This window comes from Triticum dicoccoides, chromosome 7A, assembly GCF_002162155.2.
Source record: "Triticum dicoccoides isolate Atlit2015 ecotype Zavitan chromosome 7A, WEW_v2.0, whole genome shotgun sequence".
Lineage (NCBI taxonomy): Eukaryota > Viridiplantae > Streptophyta > Magnoliopsida > Poales > Poaceae > Triticum > Triticum dicoccoides.
The window spans coordinates 720,651,932-720,676,921 of NC_041392.1; the positions used below are offsets into that span (position 1 = coordinate 720,651,932).

The 24,990-nt window shown below is 45.3% G+C and overlaps 1 protein-coding gene and 1 pseudogene across 1 annotated transcript; one reads left to right on the forward strand and one right to left on the reverse strand.

Annotated features, from left to right (window-relative positions):
* Positions 1-1,506: 1,506 nt before the first annotated feature.
* LOC119327449 (3-ketoacyl-CoA synthase 5-like) lies at positions 1,507-3,078 on the forward strand. The gene has a single exon (XM_037600562.1). It carries the CDS (start codon positions 1,507-1,509, stop codon positions 2,944-2,946), a length of 1,440 nt encoding a protein of 479 aa, XP_037456459.1. The 3' UTR covers positions 2,947-3,078.
* Positions 3,079-3,341: 263 nt separating this feature from the next.
* LOC119334042 lies at positions 3,342-23,374 on the reverse strand (annotated as a pseudogene).
* Positions 23,375-24,990: the final 1,616 nt, after the last annotated feature.

Below are 24,990 nucleotides of genomic sequence, written 5' to 3' on the forward strand. Positions count from 1 at the left end.
GGAATGGCATTGTTGGCAGCCTGAGTCGCTAACTAATTATCGCAACAGTTCAGTCCACAACGAACCTGAACATGTCTTCAAACTACATGCATGCCAGTTTTTGCCCTAGAAAAAAGTGGTGTTGTTTGGTTAAAAAAACAAAAATGAGTGGCATAAAATGCTTTCTTCTTAGTATCAATTTTGCTTTTTTTTTTCTTACCCAGGGCACCAGACATGTATTTTCTTGACGAAAAAATGCAAACTGCGCATGAGCATATTCAATGGAAAATAAAATAAAATATCTAGACGATTTTAATAGGGCACATACAAAATCTAGACGGTTATTTAGTATAGCAACAAGAGACGTAGACTATGTCAATAAATTAATATTTTTATGGCAAAAATTTAGCATTTCTTTATTTTACAAATCTCGCATGTGTCACCATTTATATTCAAGTAAGCAATCACTCGCATCATGATATACACTTCAAAAAACATCAATCAGATAGGTGTTTGGACACCTATCAGTGCCAAAGGAAGACCTGACCGTTATCGAGACTACCCTAGCAACGTGGCACAAGAAAAAAGGGTGCTAAGATGACTCGACCTTATCACAGAAGGAACAAGTGGGATTATTAGTCCATCCTATTTTGTGCATCGCATCTTTTGTTAAAACATCATCCTGGCTACCATTTCGCTACTTTCTCTCATGTCATGTCGTGGTTACGGTGCTCGGCTCTGGGGCGTACTGGGCAGCCACCCCCGCACATAAGGTTTAACATTTCACAACCACCCTTGCAATTTGCCCCCACTTCCTCGCTGGCTCTTCAAGAAAATTTTAGGTCCAGTTGAAGAATCAATCTCACTGGATGGTTCATAGGTTGGTTGTACCCCCAGCCTTCCAGGGATGAAACTTCAGGTTTGACACATGTGTATCTTGTAAAGGCGGACTATTCTTTCAGTGGAAGGCGATGGTCTCATTGCTAGTGAGGTGCCTATGATGACTTCGTCAATCATAATACCCATCGACTAAGCCTCTCAGAGGAGCTTATAAGGGTATGGTGTACATGTGCGCGTTTATTAGATTGAGTGTATGTGTGTACATGTGAGCGTCTGTGTTGTGCTCCCTAGTGATCTAAATTGCTCTTATATTTCTTTATCAAGGGAATACTTTGTTTCTAAAAAATATCAGGCCCAAAAGAGCGCAAAATCAATAATTGCGCCTCTGTTTTCCTGTTCAACATTGAGAGTTTAATTAAAGATGTAGCCTGCCGAGTCGCAACAGCATGGCCACGAGCTGACAGTGACGGCCGCAAGTGATATGCTTGCGTTAATCACCCATCGATTCGCTGTTACCAACCAGAATCATCAAATGCAAAAGGCCTACCGGTGACTACAAATTAATGCTTTGTTTGCACTAAAGACTATATAAGTGCAAGCACTAAACGCACCAAATTAAGATACACACACACACACTAAACCTAGCTCATAAAGGAAAGAGTACTTCCAACGAAAAGAAAGAGCGGCATGAGGTCGTCGGTCCAGGCCCAACCCATGCGGCTCAAGCTCAAGGCCGTGTACCGGCTGATCGTGGACAACTTCCTTGCCGCTTCCTATGTCGTCGCCCTCCTGCGGCTCGGCCCGGCGGAGCTCATCAGCTACATCCGCCCAGTGCATCTGTTCTTTGCAGCCGCCGCCGCCGCCGTGTACCTCATGCTCCGCCCGCGCGCGGTGTACCTGATCGACTACGCCTGCTTCGACACCTCGCCGCTCGTCCGCATCCCCATGGCCTCATTCATCGAGCACATCAAGCATACTCCCAGCATCAGCGACCGCAGCGTCCGGTTCATGTCGCGGCTGCTGGCGCGCTCCGGGCTCGGGGAGGAGACCCGCTTGCCGGCGGCGCACAACTACATCCCGACGCACGAGTACTGCACCCTCAAGAATGCCCGCGCTGAGTTCGAGCTCGTCGTCTTCTCGGCCATCGATGACCTGCTCTCCAGGACAGGCGTCGCCCCAGACTCCATCCGTGTGCTCGTCCTCAACTGCAGCCTCTTCTGTCCCACACCATCCCTGGTCAACATCATCGTGAACAAGTACAACCTACGCTGCGACATCCGTAGCGTGAACCTCTCGGGCATGGGGTGCAGTGCGGGGCTCATCTCCGTGGAACTCGCCAGGAACCTCCTGCAGGTCATTCCCCGGGGCTCCCGCGCGCTGGTCGTCTCCACAGAGACCATCACGCCAAACTACTACGTCGGCAACGAGCGCGCGATGCTCCTGCCAAACTGCCTATTCCGCGTCGGCGGGGTGGCGGCGCTGCTATCGACGTCCCCCGCGAACGCCCGGTTCCGCCTCAAGCACGTCGTACGCACCTTCACTGGCGCGAACAACGGCAATGCTTACCGGTGCGTGTTCCAGGAGGAGGACGAGCAAGGGAACGTCGGGATCAACCTCAGCAAGAACCTGATGGCCATCGCCGGGGACTCGCTGCAGGCCAACATCACCAGGATCGGGCCACTCGTTCTGCCGGTCTCGGAGCAGCTCCTCTTCGCGCTCTCATTCGTGGCACGGAAGGCGCTTCGCGGCGCGAGGATCAGGCCCTACATCCCGGACTTCTCGACAGCATTCAAGCACCTGTGCATTCACGCGGGCGGCCGCGCGGTCATCGACGAGCTGCAGAGAAAGCTCCGGCTCTCCGACGAGCAGGTGGAGGCGTCGCGGATGACTCTGCACCGGTTCGGAAACACGTCTAGTAGCTCGCCGTGGTACGAGCTGGCCTACGTGGAGGCCAAAGGGCGGATGCGCAAGGGCCACCGCGTTTGGATGATCGGTTTCGGCTCAGGGTTCAAGTGCAACAGCGTGGTGTGGGAGTGCATCCAGCCACCTGCCCACAACACCCATCGGCCGTGGAGCACGTCTATCCACAGGTATCCAGTGGACATTCCCGACGTGCTAAGCCACTAGCTAGCTTACACTACATAATAAACCCAGCCCGGACGGTGGTCTAAACATGAACGATAAACTCCATATGGTCGTTCCTGATTTGCAACCATTGTAATCGTTATCTTATGTGTGCTCACGTACGTACCATGTAACCGAGCGTCTCTTTTATCATTCACTCGCGATGTGTGTGATGGACAGGGCCGTCTCCAGAAATTTGGGGGCCCGGGATGAAAATCAAAATAGGGCCCTATTTTTTTAAACCATATATAACCGAAGAACTAATTCAAATAAAGCATACTCTCACATAATTATTTAACTTCAAATATATCTTATTGTTGCAATATTTAGGAAATATATCAAATACTAACAGTAAAATAGTAAATATGGTACTAAAGGAATACGCTTATAAACTGACCTCATTTTCGACCAAAAAGCAGCATTCTTCGAGTATTTCTTGATATGAAATTTTCGATCAAATGTTCATAATTAATCTTCTCCAAGACATCATTTTCAAGTGCTATTGTTGCCAATCCATTCAGTCTTTCTTGTGTCATTGTAGAACGCAAGTAGGATTTCAACAACTTGAGTTTAGAAAAGCTCCTTTCCGCAGATGCAACTGTCACAGGAATGGTTAACAAAATTCTGTATGCGATAACAGCATTAGGATAGATTAAGGAACGCTTCTTCAAAAAGTTCAGAATATCAAGTGGGCCCATAGATTTCTGAAGTGAGCCCTGCAGAAAAAGTAGCTCGCTACACAATTCAAGTCCATCAATATCTTTATGTTCTCCACTCTTAAGTGCATCTTCAAGATTAACACACGCAGCCAATAAACTCTTGTCATCCAAGGATCGCAACCTATCTGAAGTAAACAAGAAACCAAATATTTTTTCATACCCCTCATACTGTTCAAATCTCGTGTTAAGTGAAACTATAGCTTGATCAACAATATGCAGAAAATAATTGACCCTAAATGACTCCTCTGCTGATTGTGAAACAATAGATGGATCATCTGCACCCTCACCAAATTGCCTTTTTCTCTTGATTTTACGCTTGGTGCGGAACTCTGGATTAATATCCATCTCCTTTGCAATTTCTTTTGCAGCTTCCAATGCTTTTGAAAAGCTAGATTCTCTATACTTAGTGAAGAAAGAAATCAAGCCCTTTACAGACTCAATAGCAATATCAATAAGCATATCCTTTGACTGCAACTCTTTGCTGATCAAATTAACAGCTGATAATATTTCATACCATATTATTATTGACACTAAGAATTCAAAGTCACAAAGATTATTTTCTGCCAATGATTGAGCTTCACTACTTGTCGATGGATCTTTATCAATTTCAGCCACTTGTAGTAGAGCCTCCCTTATTTCTGGTAGTCGAATCCTTATAGCCTTAACACTATCAACACGACTCTCCCACCTAGTAGATGACAATGACTTGAGAGTCACTCCTGATATGTTATTTTTGAGAATTTGCCATCTTTTAGTAGAGTTAGCAAATGTTGTGTAGATGCGTTGGATAACTCCAAAAAAATCGGATGCTTTACGACAAGACTTTGCCATATCACATATTGTCAAATTCAGACTATGACAACCACAAGCTGAATAAAAAGCTCTCCGATTTATTTTCAAGACTTTACTTTGTACCCCTTTATGTATTCCCTTCATATTTGACCCATTATCATATCCTTGCCCTCTCAGATTGTCAATATCAAGGTCAAGAGTTTTCAATTCATTTTTTAGAGCATCAAACAATCCTTGCCCAGTGGTATCATTCACATCCAAAAAACCTAAGAATGATTCTTCAATGCAAAAAGAACCTGAAGATGCATCAACATACCTAATTATCAAAGACATCTGCTCTTGGTGGCTTGCATCGGGAGTACAGTCAAGTAAAACGGAGAAGTACTTTGCTTCTTTTACCTTCTTAACGATTTCAGACCTGATTGTAGCAGCGAGCAAATTTATTAGTTCATTCTGGATGGAAGGACCGAGATAATGATCACGGATTTTATCACTTGTGATGCGGTCAACATGTTCTTTTATAACTGGGTCAAATTCTGCCAACATTTGAACCAGTCCTAAGAAATTTCCATTACTATCTTGTTACACCTTGCTATTACTGCCACGAAATGCTATATTATGTTCCGCAAGAAATTTCACAATCGAAAGAATCCCGAGCAAAACTTTTCTCCAATGCTCCCTTTCCTTTTCAAGTTCTTGCTGAGCAACTTTATCAATTGTTTGATTCTTCTCCAACCTGAGGCGCAAATCATACCAACTACTCATATTTGTGACACGTTCTCTACCATTTTCATGCTCTTTGAGTCTACTGATAAGATGATGCCAGTCACTGAAGCCATCATTTGCTAACTGACCTCTCACATGTCCATTCCTTAATAATTTGCAAGAAAAACAAAATACTTTGTCAAGCTCTTTGCTGTACACAAGCCACTCTCTATCACACTTTTCTCCATTTGAGAGAACTCTAGTGTACGCTAGTGCAGAAAACCTTCTACCAAATTTGTCTGTAGGACCATGCTCAATAGACAAGTCTCTTTTAGGACCTTTTTGCACCAAAATATCAATCATTGTAGGATCAAGTGCATCCCATGTTCTTGGATCAAATATATCAGGTTGAACAGAATTATTTGTGTTATCAGCAATATTAGCATCATCACCTTCAGCAACAATATTAGCACCTTCATCGACATGATTAGAATCATCACCTTCACCAGCAATATTAGCACCTTCATCAACATGATTAGAATCATCACCTTCGTCAACATTGTTAATATCATCACCTTCATCAGTTTCACCAATGTGAGCCTCAACCTCTTCTGGATCACCACCAGGTGCATCATCAATATCAGCATCTACAGTTTGGTTTTCAGAATTGGGTTGAGGTTCTTTCACAACAAATTTATCGAGAGCGCCCTTTTGTTTTCGAGTATCTTCTTTTACTTTTTGTTTCTTCTTTCGCTTTGAAGCACCAGAATCATACTTCCTTCCTGGCTGCATGACTCTTTCTGTTTAATAAGACAAACATATCTGAATCAATTCAAACTCTGAGAATTATAGCTATAAGAAAATACAAAAGGACTTCACCCAGATGTAAGATTTTGAATTTTTCCTTTAACAAAGAAGTAGCCTACAGCCTACTGTCTACACTGACGAAATAAATTAGGGCTTGGACGCTTTGTCTACAACTACAAGAACCAGTGCCTGTCTGCCTGACAAGAATCAAGAACTTACCCTGGCAAGGGAAGGGATCAAGGGATTATGTGCGCTGGGGCGTGGCCGGTCGGCGGCCGCGTATCGCGTACACGGCGTCGCCCCCTGCCTGCTCGATGCGTTTGTCGCTCAGCCGCCGTCGACCCATGCTGCCCTTTCGACTGCGTGTGATCGAATCGACCAATCGGGACGGGAGTTACGGAACCAAAACGGGCTGCAGGAGCTACGTGCATTCGTGCCTGGGATCGCTAGAATGGGCTGCCAGAGATTGCGTTGGTTGGGCCTTATACATATTACTTGCTGGACTGGGGGCCCCCAAAAGTTTGGGGCCCTGTGCGGTCGGCCAATTTGGCCTTCCTCATCAACGGGGCTGGTGATGGATTGTGTTGGATTACAAATGGGCTTTTACCCAAATAACAAAATAATCCTTGGTTAATCTATAAGGTTTATTTAGGTGCATGTCAAATGATGAGAAGTTTAGTACCATACTGCTACTGTAGTAAAAGTGAGACCCATTTATAAAGTCTGCTCTACCATTTGCCATTGGAATTTGGAAGCTTGGGAAGAGGAATGGTACACATGCGCTCCTCCGCCGCCCATCACGACGCGCGAGCCAAGTCTCATTTTTGCCCGCTAGAAATGGTTAATTAATTATGGATTAATTAACGAGCCGCTAACGGAAGGTATGATTCGTTCATTCCCTATTTGCTCGTACATGCGCTAGCCTTGTATGTTGTGTTTATTGATGTTTCGGTTCTATGTACTTGATGTAGGGTGAAATCCTAGGGGCCGATCTTTCACGAAATGGAGGGAATCCCGCCAAGAACACGAGGGAAATCACAAAAGGAACACTCAAGAACACGTTGAAAGGATCGATATGGTTGACTAGAGGGGGGGGGGGGTGAATAGGCAACTACCAATTTTTACTTTTCTTTACCAAATTAAACTTTGCATCAAGGTAGGTTGTCTAGATGTGCAACTAGGTGAGCAACCTATATGATGCAATAACAACAAGCATACAAGCAAGCAAGGGAAGAAACACTAAAGAGCTTGCACAAGTAAAGGTAAGAGATAACCAAGAGTGGATCCGGTGAAGACGAGGATGTGTTACCGAAGTTCCTTTCTTTTGAGGGGAAGTACATCTCCGCTGGAGCGGTGTGGAGGCACAATGCTCCCCAAGAAGCCACTAGGGCCACCGTATTCTCCTCACGCCCTCACACAATGCGAGATGCCGTGATTCCACTATTGGTGCCCTTGAAGGCGGCGACCGAACCTTTACAAACAAGGTTGGGGCAATCTCCACAACTTAATCGGAGGCTCCCAACAAGACCACGAAGCTTCACCACAATGGACTATGGCTCCGTGGTGACCTCAACCGTCTAGGGTGCTCAAACACCCAAGAGTAACAAGATCCGCTAGGGATGAGTGGGGGAATCGAAACTCCCTTGGTGGAAGTGTAGATCGGGGCCTTCTCAACCACTCCCGAGCAAATCAACAAGTTTGATTGGCTAGAGAGATAGATCGGGCGAAAATGGAGCTTGGAGAATTCAATGGAGCTTGAGCAATAAATGGAGCTTGGGGGAGGAAGAGGTAGGTCAAAGAGAAGAAGGGGACTCCAGATTCCCTATCCGAGGGAAGAGAGTCTCACGGAAGATGCGATGAAGAATGTCCAGATACGGAGACAGCTCATAGGTCTTCTTCTCAGTTACTGGGTGAACTTTCACAGTGCAGTAGGGCCAAAGGGCTTGCTTGTGGGTGGACGTAGCATTGTGGTGAGGGCGGAAACCGACAGGAGTCTCAAGCCCGTGATCCACCACATCAAGTAACTCCATGAAAGCCTTCCACTTGACAGAAAGCAGCTTGCCATTGGTCATCCATGTCAGAGTCCTGTCGACATCCGTCCCAAGATGGACGGTGGCATAGAATTGAGCCACTAAATCCGCATCGAAATCCTTGTTGAATTGCATGATCCTAAGAATGTTCAGCTGAGTGCACATCTGAAGGGCTTCGCCAAAGTACTCCGGGTCCTTCTCCATAGCATCAGTGTCAATGGAGCCAACATCAACAAAAAGATTCTTCTTGTCCTTGATCACATCAAAGTAGATGGCAAACTGAAAACGGTTCCAGAACGGGCGGTTGACCAAAGTGGGTTCTTGGTCCACCGCATAGGGGTTGCGGCGACGCTTCTCCCAAAACTCCTTGTTGGTCATCTCAGTCACAGTCTTCCCCTTTGGCTTGTTGGCGGATCGCTTTGATTGCTGAAGAGGTGGAGGAACACTTGCAGATGCACTTGCTGGAGGTGGTTGGGTGCTCGAGGAACCACCGGCTGGCTCTGAGGTGCGGTAGCATTTTGATGTAGCACACCCGGGGTTGATACGGCGACCTTGCTGCTCGGAATGGTCATCACCTGGAGCCAAACACAAGAACACACAAAACAACCAGAAAGAAGGAGCATAAGCCAACAAACACAACAAAAATGATCAATGTAAGGTAGGAAAATGATGGAATTTGGCATGCAGCGGTAGTACCGTGACATGCCCGCGGTAGTACCGCCCCAAGCGGTAGTACTGCTCGAGGTCAAGCGGTAGTACCGCTCCAATGAGAGCGGTAGTACTGCTCGAGGCGGAGAAACATCAGTTTCCAACAACACGAGGTGGTGAAATAGCGGTTTCCTACTACCATGGTCAGATCCGACACTACCGCCCTACCAAATTCAAAAATAATCCTACCAAACTCTAATCGAGATAGTCTAGTTACCTTCTCCAACCAACTCAAGCCTAGATTTAGCCAAAAATCTAGAGATGCAACCACCATTGCCCCTAAGAAACAAGATCTGAAAATGAGACAAAAGGAAAGAAGGAACGGGGGCAATACCGGCATCCATGGCAAGAGAACGAGGTAGGGATCGACTCCACCAAAGGAAATGGAGAGGGACACCCCGGACACGGAGATCCGCCGGAGCCCTCCCGCGGCGAGTGGAGGCTGGAGAGAGGAAGAGAAAAGAGGGGGCAAAGTGAATGGGTATTGGGGAGAAGAAACCTCCCCCTGCCCCGACTTAACCCCCTGGCCCCGTCCCTCAGTGGTAGTACCATGCTGGGGGGCGGTAGTACCGCTTACGAGCGGTAGTACCGCGCACCACCAGCGGTAGTACCGCCCAGCACGCCACGACAACTAAACAAACACGGCTCTTGCTCGACGAAACGACAAAAACGGCAAGAGAAAGAGCACACCAACAAACGACCAAGACCCACCTCTTCAAAAGAGGGCGGTGGCCGAGGCCACCTATGTTTGAGTCAAAAGGTATGGCGCCGCGAAGATTTTAACCTTGGGCCCATGACCAAAACTCATCTTTGAAGCACAAGTACCATCAACAATGGCTAAAGTGAAAGACTTGATCAATTTATGCATAATGGGGGGAGGGAGAGTTCATTGAGAGAACAACACTCCCCCTATGTCCATGCCTACACCTAAACTAGACAACAAAATGAGCGTGGTGGGATGTGCAAGGGTTCATGCCACATTGCTCGAATCAATGATATTTAGCTCATGCCTTAACTCGCGAAATCTTGCTTCATCTAAGGGCTTCGTGAAAATATCTGCAAGGTTGTCATGAGTGTTGACATAGTTGAGCTCGATCTCTCCTCGCCTAATGTGATCCCGGATGAAGTGATACCGAATCTCAATATGCTTCGTCTTGAAGTGTTGCACCGGGTTGAGAGAGATCTTGATGGCACTTTCATTGTCACACCAAAGAGGCACTTTGTCACAAGTGACACCGTAATCCTTTAAAGTTTGCCTCATCCATAGGAGCTGTGCACAACAACTACCAGCGGCAACATACTCCGCCTCAGTGGACGAGAGAGACACACAACTTTGCTTTTTGGAAGACCAACTTACCAAAGAGAAACCAAGGAATTGGCACCCTCCGGAAGTGGACTTCCTATCCACTTTGTCTCCCGCCCAATCGGAATCCGAGTACCCTACAAGCTTGAAGTTTGATCCTCTTGGGTACCATAAGCCAAAGTTTGGGGTATGAGCCAAATATCGAAAGATTTGTTTGACCACCACATAGTGACTTTCCTTAGGTGCGTCTTGAAACCGTGCACAAATTCCCACACTCAACATGATGTCCGGTCTAGATGCACGATATACCTTTTGATCCACCACTTTACCATTGGGATCTAAGTCAAGTTGGCACTTGGTGGGCATTGGAGTGGAGGCCGGCTTGACGTCACTTAGCTTGAATCTCTTGAGCATGTCTTGAGTGTATTTGGATTGATTGATGAAGGTTCCTTCTCTTCTTTGCTTCACTTCGAACCCTAGAAAGAACTTCAACTCTCCCATGGAGGACATCTTGAACTTTGAGGTCATGAGAGCGGCAAATTCCTCATTGAAAGCTTTGTTAGGAGAACCAAAGATAATATCATCAACATATAATTGGCACACAAACAACTCCCCTTTGACCTTCTTAGTAAAAAGAGTGGGGTCGATTAGCCCAACTTCAAAACCACGGTCTTGTAGCAACTCGGTAAGGTGGTCATACCACGCACGTGGGGCTTGTTTAAGGCCATAGAGTGCCTTATCGAGTTGATACACATGATCGGGAAAGTAGGGATCCTCGAACCCAGGGGGTTGCTTGACGTAAACCAATTCATTAATAGGACCATTAAGAAAAGCACTCTTCACATCCATTTGTTGTAACTTAAAGTTATGATGAGAAGCATATGCAATCAACATGCAAATGGATTCAAGACGAGCAACGGGAGAAAAGGTTTCACCGCTCTTTGCCCTTTTTGGTGTCTCTCTGCCAAAGGGGGAGAGAGTGGGATTTGTGTTTGTTTGCCGAGCTTTGAGTCATCTTGTGGTTTCTTGTGTGTTCTCTCGGTGTCGTTGTCACTTCTTATTGTCAAGATCTTTGCATTGTGTTGACGTTGTGCTTCATTTGCAAAGTCAATGACGGTTTGTTGGGTCTCGCACTTCCTCTTGAAGAAATACACCCACGTGTACCTTGAGTAGTCATCCACAATCACCAAGCAATACTTCCTACCTCCAAGACTATCGAAGGATGGGGGCCCAAAGAGATCCATGTGAAGGAGCTCCAAGGGCCTCTTTGAATAAATGAAAGTCGTGGGAGGGTGAGCCTTCTCATGTAGCTTTCCTTCGATACAGGCACTGCAAGCACGATCTTTAGCAAAACTAACATTCGTTTGTCCACGGACATGGTCCCCCTTGAGGAGACTTTGCAAAGATCTCATATTGACATGGGCTAAACGGCGATGCCAAAGCCATCCCACATCAACTTTAGCCATTAGGCATGTCGCGGTCTTAGTGGGTCGCTCTGAAAAGTTAATCACATATAGACCGTTCTCGACATGCCCAACAAAAGCTACTTTAAGAGTCTTTCTCCACAAGAGGGCCACGATATCGATATCAAAGAACGTGGCAAAGCCCATGATTGCAAGTTGACGAACGAAAATTAAATTGTATGCAAGGGACTCAACAAGCATGACCTTCTCGATCGTGAGATCATGAGAGATGACCACCTTGCCAAGTCCCAATACCTTAGAAGATGAGGCGTCACCCCACTCGACATTGGTGGGCATAGATGGAACTTTGTGCACGTCCACCACCAAGTCCTTGCTTCCGGTCATATGATTTGTAGCTCTGCTATCGAGCAACCATGATCCACCACCGGAAGCAAACACCTACAAGAGATCAATGCTTGGTTTTAGGTACCCATTTTCTAATGGGTCCTTTGACGTTAGTAACAAGGGTCTTAGGAACCCAAATAGACCATTCAATGTACTCATGAAGAGAACCAACAAATTTGGCATAAACATGCCCATCACTAGCGCGGCATAACACATAAGAAGGGTTAAAAACGCCGGCTTTGTTGAGAGGGGTGACATTGCCCTTCTTGACATTGTTCTTCTTCTTCTTCTCCTCGGGGGCACTCTCTCCCTCCCTCACAAAGGTTTGCATGAGGGGAGGAGGTCATTTGGTCTTGTCATTCTTCTTCTTGTTCTTGGAGTCGGGCACGTACGCAACCCCTTCCTTGGCCACACCTCCCTTTTGGTTGATCAAGAGATCGTTGAGGTTCTTCTTGCCTTGTATGCAAGTCGCAAGACCTCTCTCAAGTTGCTCCTTCAACTTCGCATTTTCCTCAACAAGATGTATATGCTCACAACACAGGTTAGTAGCATTTGCATTATCAATTAAAACAATATGATGAAAAGTTGCTTTCTCCTTAGTTATCTTCACTTGGAGTTGATCATGAGACTCCTTGAGACTAGCGTGAATACCCTTCAAGGCCTTGTGGGCCTTGTCAAGTATATCAAACTCTTCTTTGAGTCTAGCAAGATCAACCCCGAGTTTGGCCTTCTCGGAATTTAGCACACGAGAAACAATGAGGACATGATCATAATCTTTCTTTAACTTAGCATGATCAACGTTGTGTGACTCCTCAAGAGCCAAACGAAGACCACGCTCTTCCTCAAGAGCATTGGAAAGATCTGAAATCTCATCAGCATAGTCACGACTATGCCCTTCCATCTTAGAGATGGTGTCTTCGTGAGCTTCGATCATGTCATTGGCTTCACCAAGTTGTTCCAAGAGAGCAACAAAGTGCTTCTTGGATTTTCCCTTGAGTTTGCCCATAAAGGCCTCAAACTCGTTAGCCTCCACATTAGCTCCCTCAAGTTCATTAATGCTATCCGTCGGAGAAGGATGATGAATGATGGTAGTTTTGATATTGGAGGTTACCTTGTTGGTGGCTTTAGTCATGAGGCACTTGGCGGTGATGCTCTCATTGGGTGAGTCGAAGAGAGACACCCGTGAAGTCGTCGCAATGGCAACGGAGGCCATGGCAACCGACTCATCATGTTCATCATCGTCATCATCCTCATTGTACTCTTCCTGTACAACCAATGCCTTGGGAGGAGTCTTCTTGGTGAAGTTGTTCTTGTTGGGGAACGACTTGTCCTTGTCCTTCTGGATGAGCTTGCCACCATTGTCTTCCCTCTTCTCATACGGACATTCCGCAACAAAATGACTCACGTTGCCACAATTGTAGCACGTCCTTACATGTTGCTTGCCCCTCGTGCCACTCGAGTTGTTTTTGCTAAAGTTTGGCCTCGAGTTTTTCTTGCTCCAAAATTGCCTTGAAGCAAGTGCCATGTGTTCATGATATGCATACTTCGTATCTTCGGGGTTGCTCTCCTCTTCCTCCTCTTCTTCTTCTTCAACGGTGAGCTTGGCCTTCAATGCAAGGTTAGGCTTCTTTGCCCGTTGAGACCGGAGCACCGCATTGTCGGCGGTCTTGTCCAAAATGTTCATGGCCACGAACTCATCCAACACTTCGCTTGAGGTCAAAGTGTGGAAGTCCGGTCTTTGACGAATGACCGAGGACATGGCCTTGTGATAGGGCATCATTGCCTTGAGGAATTTGCGCTTGATCCAATTGTCATCCGTGTCCTTGCTCCCGTGATCTCGTAGTGAGACCGCGAGTTTGGTTACTCTCCGATAAAGCTCACGAGGTTCTTCATCTTCTTTCATTGCAAACTCATCGGCCTCATCTTGTACCACTTTATAGTTGGAGCGTTGAATACTTGCGCTTCCCCGGTAGAGAGAGACAACACAATGCCATGCATCTTTGGCCAAGGCGAAGGGACGAAGATGAGGTAGGTCTTCGGGTGGAATTGCATCTTGAATGATGAAGAGAGCATTCTCATTGAATTGATTGTCCGTGGCTTCTCGAGGAGTGAAGTTGCTTGGATCATGTGGATAGAAACCTTCTTCAATGATTCTCCAAAGGTTAGTGTTCACATGATTTAAATGACATTTAAAGCGGTAAACCCAAGAATCAAAATCCTCATTTTTCACAATCTTAAGGGGAGGACCGGCATGATTCAAATGAGTGGAAGGAACCGGTCCACCATAAACAAGTGGTGGTTCCACATGGGCAAAGATGCCGGTGCCATTCTTACCACTAGAAGAAGGAGCCTTTTCACTACTAGCTTCCCCCTTGTCGGGGATAGCATCCGTCACCTTGTTGGCGGGGTCACCCACTTTCAACGGTGCGGTGGATAGTTTAAGCCCCTCAAGAAATTTAGTAAACATGATTTCAACTTCGGTCGTCATGGAGGTTTTCAATGTCTCCAAGGCCACATTGAACTCTTCACGAGAGACCGAGGTTCCCCCATCTCCCGTAGACGAGACCGGATTCACACCAGAGTGTTCCTCCACACTGTCTACGGTATCAACCATACTCTATGGACGGTAAATTCCTTAATAAAGAGAGGAGGCTCTGATACCAATTGAAAGGATCGATATGGTTGACTAGAGGGGGGGGGGGTGAATAGGCAACTACCAATTTTTACTTTTCGTTACCAAATTAAACTTTGCATCAAGGTAGGTTGTCTAGATGTGCAACTAGGTGAGCAACCTATATGATGCAATAACAACAAGCATACAAGCAAGCAAGGGAAGAAACACTAAAGAGCTTGCACAAGTAAAGGTAAGAGATAACCAAGAGTGGATCCGGTGAAGACGAGGATGTGTTACCGAAGTTCCTTCCTTTTGAGGGGAAGTACATCTCCATTGGAGCGGTGTGGAGGCACAATGCTCCCCAAGAAGCCACTAGGGCCACCGTATTCTCCTCACGCCCTCACACAATGCGAGATGCCGTGATTCCACTATTGGTGCCCTTGAAGGCGGCGACCGAACCTTTACAAACAAGGTTGGGGCAATCTCCACAACTTAATCGGAGGCTCCCAACAAGACCACGAAGCTTCACCACAATGGACTATGGCTCCATGGTGACCTCAACCATCTAGGGTGCTCAGACACCCAAGAGTAACAAGATCCGCTAGGGATGAGTGGGGGAATCGAAACTCCCTTGGTGGAAGTGTTTATCGGGGCCTTCTCAACCACTCCCGAGCAAATCAACAAGTTTGATTGGCTAGAGAGATAGATCGGGCGAAAATGGAGCTTGGAGCATTTAATGGAGCTTGAGCAATAAATGGAGCTTGGGGGAGGAAGAGGTAGGTCAAAGAGAAGAAGGGGACTCCCTTTTATAGTGGGGGCAACAATCCAACTATTGCCCCCCACCAACCAGCCCCGCATAGGGCGGTACTACCGCTGAGAGGGGGCGGTACTACCGCCAGGACAGCGGTACTGCCGCGCCAGCCAGCGGTACTGCCGCGCTGAGGAGACTAGTAGGGAAAGGACCCAAATGCGGTACTACCACGGTGGTAGGGGCGGTACTACCGCTCCTGGAACGGTACTACCGCCTCTACAACCGTAACTAGTGCCGCAAAACCCGACACGAGAAAAAGACCTCTCGAATTGAGGCGGTAGGAGCCAGACTGCCCAGCGGTACTACGGCAGCGGGGTCACGGGCGGTACTACCGCTGCGGAGCGGTACTGCCGCTTGTGACCCTTCGGCCGTACTACCGCCGGAGTGTGGTACTACCACTGGGGTGCGCGCGAGAGAGAGGATCTCTTAAAGATGCTGAGGACAAGGCGGAGGTGCCAGGCACCCCAGTGGTACTACTGCTGTGGAGCCACGGGCGGTACTACCACTGTGGAGCGGTACTGCCGCTTGGCTCCTCAGCGGTACTACCGCTGGGTTGCGTGGTACTACCGCTTGGACCCAGACAGGACAAGGAAGAGAGGAGAGATCTCTTCAATGGAATGGAGATGCTCGGAGGGTGAGAAGCTGATGTGTACGTGATGATTCCACCCATGCAATACCCCAGTGGACCCCCTCTTGATAGTACATTGCCCTTTACGCAACTAGTCCACCAAGAAAGAAACGAAAGAGCTACACCGTCTTGAAATACACTCCGAGGGGAAGAAAGCGTCTCATGCCAGGGGAGAATTTGTGAATTATTCAAAGCACAAGATTAGTCCGCAAACATGTTGTCATCAATCACCAAAACTACCTTGAGAGAGATATGCCGTAACACACGTCCAATCACACATCCACTAGACAATCAAACACACAAGATCCACAAGGGTACATGAACAACAAAGAGAAAGATACATGGTAGAGTTCATCCCAATCCTTGGAGGAGTTGAGGTCTTGAATTCTAGAAGGATCTTCCCTAGATGGGGTCTTGAATCTACTAGGGATCTTCTCACAAGGAGGTCTTGATCTCCATGGGAGTGGTCTATCTCTCTCTCTCTCTCAAGAGGAGGAGGTAGGAGCAAAGCTCACATACAAATGAGCTATCATGTTTGCTCCCCTAGAAAGGAGAAGGGGGAGTTCTATTTATAGTGTAAGCCACGAAGGGTTAAGTGGGAGAGGGATACAAGGCCAAAGGCCCGGCTCCGCACTGGCAAGCGTTAGACTTCTGAGGGACATCTGTCGTCCGGTCGCTCGTGAGCTCCGGTCGTCCGGAGGGCGTCAGACTTCTGACGTTTCTTCTTTGGACTGGTGGCACAGGATGTCCGGTTGGCGTCGGTCGTCCGTTAGCTAGGACTCGTCGGACGTCTGGTGGTCGTCGGCCGTCCGGCCATTGTAGGACTCGTCAGTGGTAGCTCTTCTAGCCATCTGGGCTGCGTTAGGTACCGGATGTCCGGTGGATGCTGGTTGTCCGGGCGTTGTAGAGTGTTGGACGTCCGGTGGTTCTCGGTCCTCCGGCCGTTGTAGGCTCCGTAGCTCAGTCTTCTTACGTCTTTGCTTTCACGCTTCCCTCGCGGATGGTGTAGGCGTTCCTTGGCGCTTGCACTCCTTCTCGTCGTCCATGAAGCTCCGATAATACCTATGCATGCACACGAGTGGAGTGTCAAGTAGTATACGATCCTCGAAGGGGTCAAGTGAGCACATGTAAAGGAGTTGATTCACCTTCATGTATGTGAAGTAGATGTCGTACGTGTCACTTGCCAAATGGACTATTGACATGGTGATGTCCGTAGGATGCTTCGCATCATCTCCCCCCCCACCCTGAGAAAGATCTGACCTCGGATCGAAAACTAAATCACCGTGGGAAAGAGATGGCTTCTTGTGTAGAAGTGAACGTTTACCAAGTACTCATCATCTAGTAGTTCAAAATGGGCACTCTCCATTGTCGCACCGTCTAGTGGTTCCTTCAAAAGGAGCAAGAAAAACAAACACTTGGAAAAACAAATGTGGTTACCGTGAGTGCAAAACCAAGAATTCAAGAGGTGATTCACCAATTAAGTGTCGTCAGCATGAATAGCATAAGGTACAACAAAAGATTGTGACATGGCATATAAGCATGTGAATTGAGCACAATCAAGGATATCATGGAAACAAACTTGCAAATGGGAGGTGTAGATGCTAATATGTGTGACAATAGAACAAGCATCTACCTCAAGGTCATAACAATCATGCATAAAGCGGTCGATAAATTGTCGGTGGTAGGCATAAGAATCATTCGCAACACCAAATAAAATGAAGTGTCTACACACATGGGACAAGTGCAAGACAATCTAAGCATAACGTGCATAGGGTGTAGTGAATATAGTGTGGCACTCAACACAACAGAAAGAGCAATTGTTCAACATGTGTGAGGCAATCAAGTCAATCATGTGACAAGCAATGGGACATGGCATATGTGAAGAAATGATATTGGTGCAACCAACCATATGATAGTAGCAAGTAATACAAGAATTGGATGCAACACACAAGGCATATATGTCATGAGGCATGGGAAGGTGAAAATGACAAGTCGAAGCAAGATATCTAACATGTGCGCAATCAAGTAGTCCAAGATGACCGATAAGTCTCATGGTGCAAGGAACACAAGTAGTATGATCCGGAATATCCATGCTCAAGAAAGATGTCACCTTGAAGTCATGTCCTTGTGGATCCTTCATAATGATGAAGTGCAAGTAAATGCAGTGTAGAAGCGGGTCGTGGTAGAATGTATGAGGCTCGCTCCAAGAGCTCGAATGATCAACTCAAGTGAAGTAGAAGTCGACACGAAGTCCAAGTATCCTACACATGCACACAACAAAAAAAGAACGTATGTGCATGGTAGATAAACACACCATCCATCGTGATGGTTCTCTTCTCTTGCACATAACCATTAGTAGCAAAAGTGCATGAAGAATATGAAGCAACAATCTTAGGTGGCCTTTGTTTGGGCCACAGCTATAGATTCTCAGATTCTAGGTACCAGAAAATCCAAATCTAAACAAACATACATATTTTGAACGTAGCTTTGTAGAATCGCTTCCATAAAAACAACTAGCGTACACGCCCAGCTAGAAGATGTGATTTCGGTGATTCTAGCGATTCCATAGCTGCCACTTATCCCCTTAGCAGTATACCCGATGTTTTGCCAGTTATTATACGGAAAATGCCTTTCCACCCTCGCTGACCAAACCCAACTGGAAATCCGTGCCTTCCTCAATTGCTTCCTCCTTGTTTCTTTTCGAGCGCATGCACGAGCCCATGAGAGAGAATGGGGAACTAGGGTTTCGGTCGCCGCGACCTTCGCCAGCCTCGTGTGCATGACGGTGGGTAGATCTGGGCACCTCCCCCAACATACTCTGGCCATGAGGTCCTCTACGCCGCCGTCCCATAGCTCCGCCTGAGCTGTGCCACCCCTGACCTCCGCCTCCCCTGCCGCTCCTCATCTCGACCTGCACCGCTCGGCCGAGCTCTCCATGCACCAGATCGGTGGCTCGCTGCACCGCACTACAGGTCAACCTTGGCCCTGCCTCCACGCCTGACCTGAAGCTTGGCTCCAGCGGTGACACCCACAAGGTCACCTCATTTGTGTATTCGAGGGTGTTGAAGATATTTCTCAACACTTCTGATTTTTCTAGAGCATGGCAAAGAAACAGGCTGCTTTAGATTCTCATAATCTGCAGCTGTAGCTGATTCTTAGAATCCAAGCCAAAGAAGATTTTCAAGAATCCATAGCTGTAACAAAGGGGGCCTTAATGTTCATGGCACTAAGCATATGGTGCAAAGAAGGAAGACAAGTATGCTACACAAGAAATATTTCGAAATCTCCAAACGTATGGGAGAAAGCTATGGGGCAATCTCATTAGCAAGGCTAAATGCATCATTGCGCTCAATACATGGCAAATCATCTAGCATAAGAGAGGAAACATATGGATATATATGAGAAGAAGCAATATGAATCATGTGCAAAGCATGGTAATGGTTGTCATCAACCGCATGAAATGAGCAAGTATGAATCATGGGTGATGCAACATAAGCAAGCATAGAAATCAAGTCATGTAAACTAGTGGAGCGAAGATGCAACACACTAGAGGAAATCATGGCAATCATGTCATGTGGGAAAATAGTATGCATAGACAATGTATGTGACATATCGCAAGCACAAGCACAAAGCAAGATCATAGTATCATCATAGGAATGGGTCACAAAGGAAAAATGGCAAGAACGAGCAATATCTCCACCAAGCTTGCAGATACACATACAAGTGGTAGAATCAATCATCATGTGTAATATTCATAGGAATGAGCATATCATGCAAAGTGAACATGGAAAGATGGGCATAGAATATGTAATGGACAATAACCCATAACCATGTGAGGTCCATGTAGAAGAAATGCGTGAAGTCTTTGCGCAAAGGGAATGGTGGTAAGGACAATCCACGAGATCCCAAGTCATCATTTCTCTCTAGAGCTGGTTTTATCAACTCATGAGATTGTGAGGTTGACAAGTATTCACAGGTACCTACACAACAAGTACACAAACGAAAGAAATTGTGTGTGTGGTAAATGTACACATCATCCATCATGATGTGTATGTGCACGTGTGAGTTAGCACAAGATAAGCAATGCTCAAAGAAATTTGAAGCATGGTATATGAACATGTCATCCATCATGAAACAATAGTTGTTATGTATGACACGATGGGGACACAAATTGAGCATACTAGTATATGGCACATCAATATCATGTTCATTCATGGGGAGCATATTGTGCACACAATTATTGGGACCATGCAATGGAGGGGATGGATCAAAATCTCCTAAAATGTATGAGGAAACTATGGGGGTCTCTTCATGAGCAATATCGGACACATCATATGGAGAAAATGGACAACATCCAAAACAATGCATATCCGAAGCTAGGTGGTCATGGTATGGCATATGATTGAAATGATGCAAAGGGGTCATATCAATATCATCGCAATAAAAACAAATGCCAACAACCATGGGCTTGTCATCTATGTCATATGTGCAAATTGGGTTGATGTTAATGGCATATGCATAGTCACTACGATGAGATTGCAAATATGACATATGGTTGATCTCATGCATAGCATATGACAAGTCAAGCGGATTGTCAAACATGATGTGACCTAGAGAATTGTCACAAGAAATCCTATGTAACATGGCATCACAGCTAATAAACTCCTCATGGAAATCATCAAACTCATCATAAATGGGTAAATTATCACATGGGGAAGTCACACGAGCATGAAGCATGGTAATAGGTTGATCAACATCAGAAAGCAATCAATGTCAAGAATGTCCACTAGTTGGACTAGAGCATCACCTTCACCTACGTTACCTTTTTCACTCCACTCAAGTGGTGTAGGTGAGGTGAGAAAGACCAAGTGGTGGTCAATATCATCATCTTTATGGAACCATGTGGGGGTGCATCATATGCCACCATGGACATCGTCTTGTCCAAAAGAAGGATGAAGTCGTCGTGGGTCGCCGCGTCATCATATATGGGACCTAGCACCATATGAGAAGACACAATAGAGGTAGAGGTTAAGTCGTTAGAGTTCAAAATGTCCTCACATGACCTATCAACTATCACACGCTCTCTATGTGGTGGTTCACTCACTCCCTCAAAGTTGGTGCACTCAAAGTCACATATGGTGGAGTCACTCATCTCACTCAAGTGGTGGGAGTTGTGGCTTTCCTCACATGGGAATTCGGGCAACTCATCATATATATATATATATATATATATATATATATATATATATATATATATATATAAACACTATTCTGATCACGAGATCAGAATAATATTCTGATCACAACCTGACCTGCCCCGCTAGTAGTACGTTGAACTTCCCTGTGAACTAGGTTGAACTTCCGCCAACATTGCCCAAATGGGGCTTGCGATATACTGTTGGAAAGCTATGGACCCCAATATCATGACCCAACTTAAATTTTTGGCAAAATATAAGCGGTTTAAGAGCAATTTTGAAAATCGTTTTTTCTTCGCACAAAAAATGTGAATCAATTTTTGATCGCATTTCTAAACCGTTTATCGGAATAAGGCATATAATATGGCGTTGGAAAGATGCTGCAAAACCGCTCCTTCCACATGTTGAAAGTTTTCTCTAATTCCCTACGGTTAAAGAGTAATTTGAAAAAACGTAAAATTTCGTAAACCAAACAACTGAGTTCGTTTTTTCGATGTCATTTCTAAATGGCTAATCCAATGGAGTCATATTATACGGCGTTGGAAAGCTTATGAAAATGCGCTACTTTTTCATCTTGAAAGTTTTTTTCTAATTTTGAATGGTTTAAGAGTAATTTAGAAAATGGTCCAAGTCCTACTGAGTCCGTATTTTCGAGCTAATTTTTTAACCGTGCGTCCGAATGCAGCAAATGATATGGCGTTGGAAAGCTTGAACAAATGCGAAAATTTTGGTATGTATTGTTTCTTCCAATTCTTTACGGTTTTAAGTCAGTTTTGAAAATGGCGAAAAACATATTTTCTCCATAATTTCTACAAACTTTATCGGAATGGGGCAAATAATATACCGCTGAAAAGCTACGGCAAATGCGAAACTTTTTCATGTTGATGATTTTCTTTGATTCCTAGCCGTTTTCAAGTAATTTCGAAAACGGCGGGATCATGTGTTCTGCCTTTATCGCGAAATAGATTCTTCAAAAATGCACCGCGTGAAGAACCTGAACTTCTCGGTGTGTGTACCTGAACTTCACTCTGTTTTTCACGTGATTTTTTTGCTCGTAGGTCTCCATCCACTGCTCATAACTCCATCCACTCACCGGAATTGTGCAAGTGATATACCAGTGGAAAGCTGCTGTAAGCACATAACTTTCCCGTGTTGATTGTTTTTTCATACTCGTGATGATTTTAAAAGTTTTTCATCTGAAATTCATTCAGCGTAGTAGTTGAACTTCATACTGTTTTCATGTTGGACTTCTGTGACGTATTTTCATTTGTAATTTTCTCATCCATTCGTCAGTGTTACACAAATGATATTCTTGTTGTACAAACCTCTCTCACAATAATTTTTTTAACTTTCTCCGACGGAGTACTTGAACTTATAACGACAACAAATTTAGCCTTTGCATTTTTATTCCTTTTTAATACAAAATGCACACCGTGTAGAACGTGAACTTCTGGTTGTTTATCAACCTGAACTTCTCTCGGTTACGTGAAAATATCTAAGTTTTTTATAAATATTAATCTAAATTTCTTAATCCTTTTTTTGTGAATTTTGAAGCGCTCCATTTTTTAAAGTTGAACTTCTTGTTATTTTATTTTTGAACTTCTTGCTTCCATTGTTTCATAACGAGGGAAATTTGAGTTTTCTATAATCATCAAACTTCTGCATCTTTTTAATATGGACTTCCTGGTTTTATTTCTTAATCTTTTTATGAAATTTTGAAGCGCTCTATTTTTAAAAGTTGAACTTTTTGTTTCCATTATTTAATAACGAGGAAAATCTTAGTTTTCTATAATCATCAAACTTCTCCATCTTTTTAATTTTGACTTCCTGGTTTTATTTGTTAATCTTTTTTATGAAATTTTAAAGTGCTCTATTTTAAAAAGTTGAACTTCTTGTTATTTAATTTTGAACTTTAGGGGGATCTGTGATCCAAATAGTTATTATGATCCTGGGATTAGAATAGTCTTGTCCTATATATATATTAGGCTAGTGGTAACTCGCTCTCACTCTCAATATGGTGGCACAAGTTACTCAAGTCATCGTACGTCGCCGTGGTCGAAGGGAAAATCCCATTCTCAACCATCTCGTCACCATCGCCGTGGATTAAGGCCGAAGATGGCACATCATCACACTCCTCCATGACCGAATGGAAAATCCCATGCTTGATCATCTCATCACCGTCGCCGTGGATGAAGGCCGAAGATGGTACATCATCACACTCGCCTCCAAAGATGGAAGCATCATCCTTCCTCACCACCTTGTCGCTCACCTCCAAAGCATGTTCCTTGAGAGGCTCTGTAATCGTAATCATCACCGCACCATCTTGAAAAAGAGTCAAAGTAGACTCGGCATAGCAATGCCACAAAGAGGGATGGCGGTGAAGTAGAACTTGGGAGCATCGTCTTGGAGCTCGTCGGTCTTGGACATCTTGGTGGTACTATCCTCATGCTTGTTCACATGGAGCTTGGTCATCGTGAAGTGAGCTTGGGGTGAAGAAGCCTTGGCCTTCATGAAGTCTTTTTCCACCTTGAGAGTGCCAATGTAGTTGTCGTAGAGGGACTTGTAGTTCTCATGCAAGATAGTCTTGGAGATGTCATTATTCAATCCCATCATGAAGTGGAACTTCATCCAAATGGGGTCGAACATGCTAGCTCCTCGCAAGGCTTTCTCCATCTCCTTGAAGTACTTGTCGATGGAATTGGATCCTTGGATGGTGTTCTCCAATTGGTGTTGAATATGTTCCATGTAGGTGGAAGGCAAAAACTCTCGTTGCAGAGCTTTCTTCATCTTGGGCCAACTCACGTCGAAGGTCTTCGAAGGTGTGTGAAGCCACCATGTCGACGCGTAGTCGTGGAAGTTACTTGTGGTGCACTTCACTTGATCTTCGGAGGGTACTTGATGTCGACGTCCATCTGACGCTCCCTCTCGAGATACTCCTTGGGGTCTTGAGTCCCTTAGAAAGGAAGCTCGTGGTCGGTGTCGAGGTCGTAGTAGCTCGTGGAAGTCGCAGACTTGAGCTTGGGGAGCTTCTTATGAGCGTACTCTTGAGGTGTTTGTAGGCGAAGATGTCTGATACATCTCCAACGTATCTATAATTTTTGATTGTTCCATGCTATTATATTATCTATTTTGGACGTTTAATGGGATTTAATATGCTTATTTATATTATTTTTGGGACTAACCTATTAACCGGAGGCCTAGTGCCAGTTTTTGTTTTTTTTGCCTATTTTAGTGTTTCGCAGAAAAGGAACACTAAACAGAACGAAACCTTTGCGATGATCTTTCTTGGACCGAAAGCAAACCAGGAGACTTGGAGTGGAAGTCTGGAACTCCGTGAGGCGGCCACGAGATAGGAGGGTGCGCCTAGGGAGGGTAGGCACACCCCCACCCTCGTGGGCCCCACGGAGCTCCATCGACGTCCTTCTTTCGCCTATATATACCCTTATAACCTAGAAACAACAGGGGGAGCCACGAAACCACTTTTCCACTGTCGCAACCTTCTGTACCCGTGAGTAGTTTACCACAGACCTTTGGGTCCATAGTTATTAGCTAGATGGCTTCTTCTTTCTCTTTGATCTTCAAAACAAAGTTCTCCTCGATGTTCTTGGAGATCTATTCGATGTAATACTATTTTGTGGTGTGTTTGCTGAGATCCAATGAATTGTGGTTTTATGAACTTGATTATCTATGAATATTATTTGGTTCTTCTCTGAATTCTTATATGCATGATTTGATATCTTCGCAAGTCTCTTCGAATTATCGGTTTAGTTTGGCCTACTAGATTGATCTTTCTTGCAATGGGAGAAGTGCTTAGCTTTGGGTTCAATCTTGCGGTGTCCTTTCCCGGTGACAGTAGGGGCAGCAAGGCACATATTGTATTGTTGCCATCGAGGATAAAAAGATGGGGTTTATATCATATTTCTTGAG

Excerpts from the sequence above, each read along its gene's own strand:
- LOC119327449 (XM_037600562.1), top strand. The coding sequence starts at position 1,507 with ATGAGGTCGTCGGTCCAGGCCCAACCCATGCGGCTCAAGCTCAAGGCC.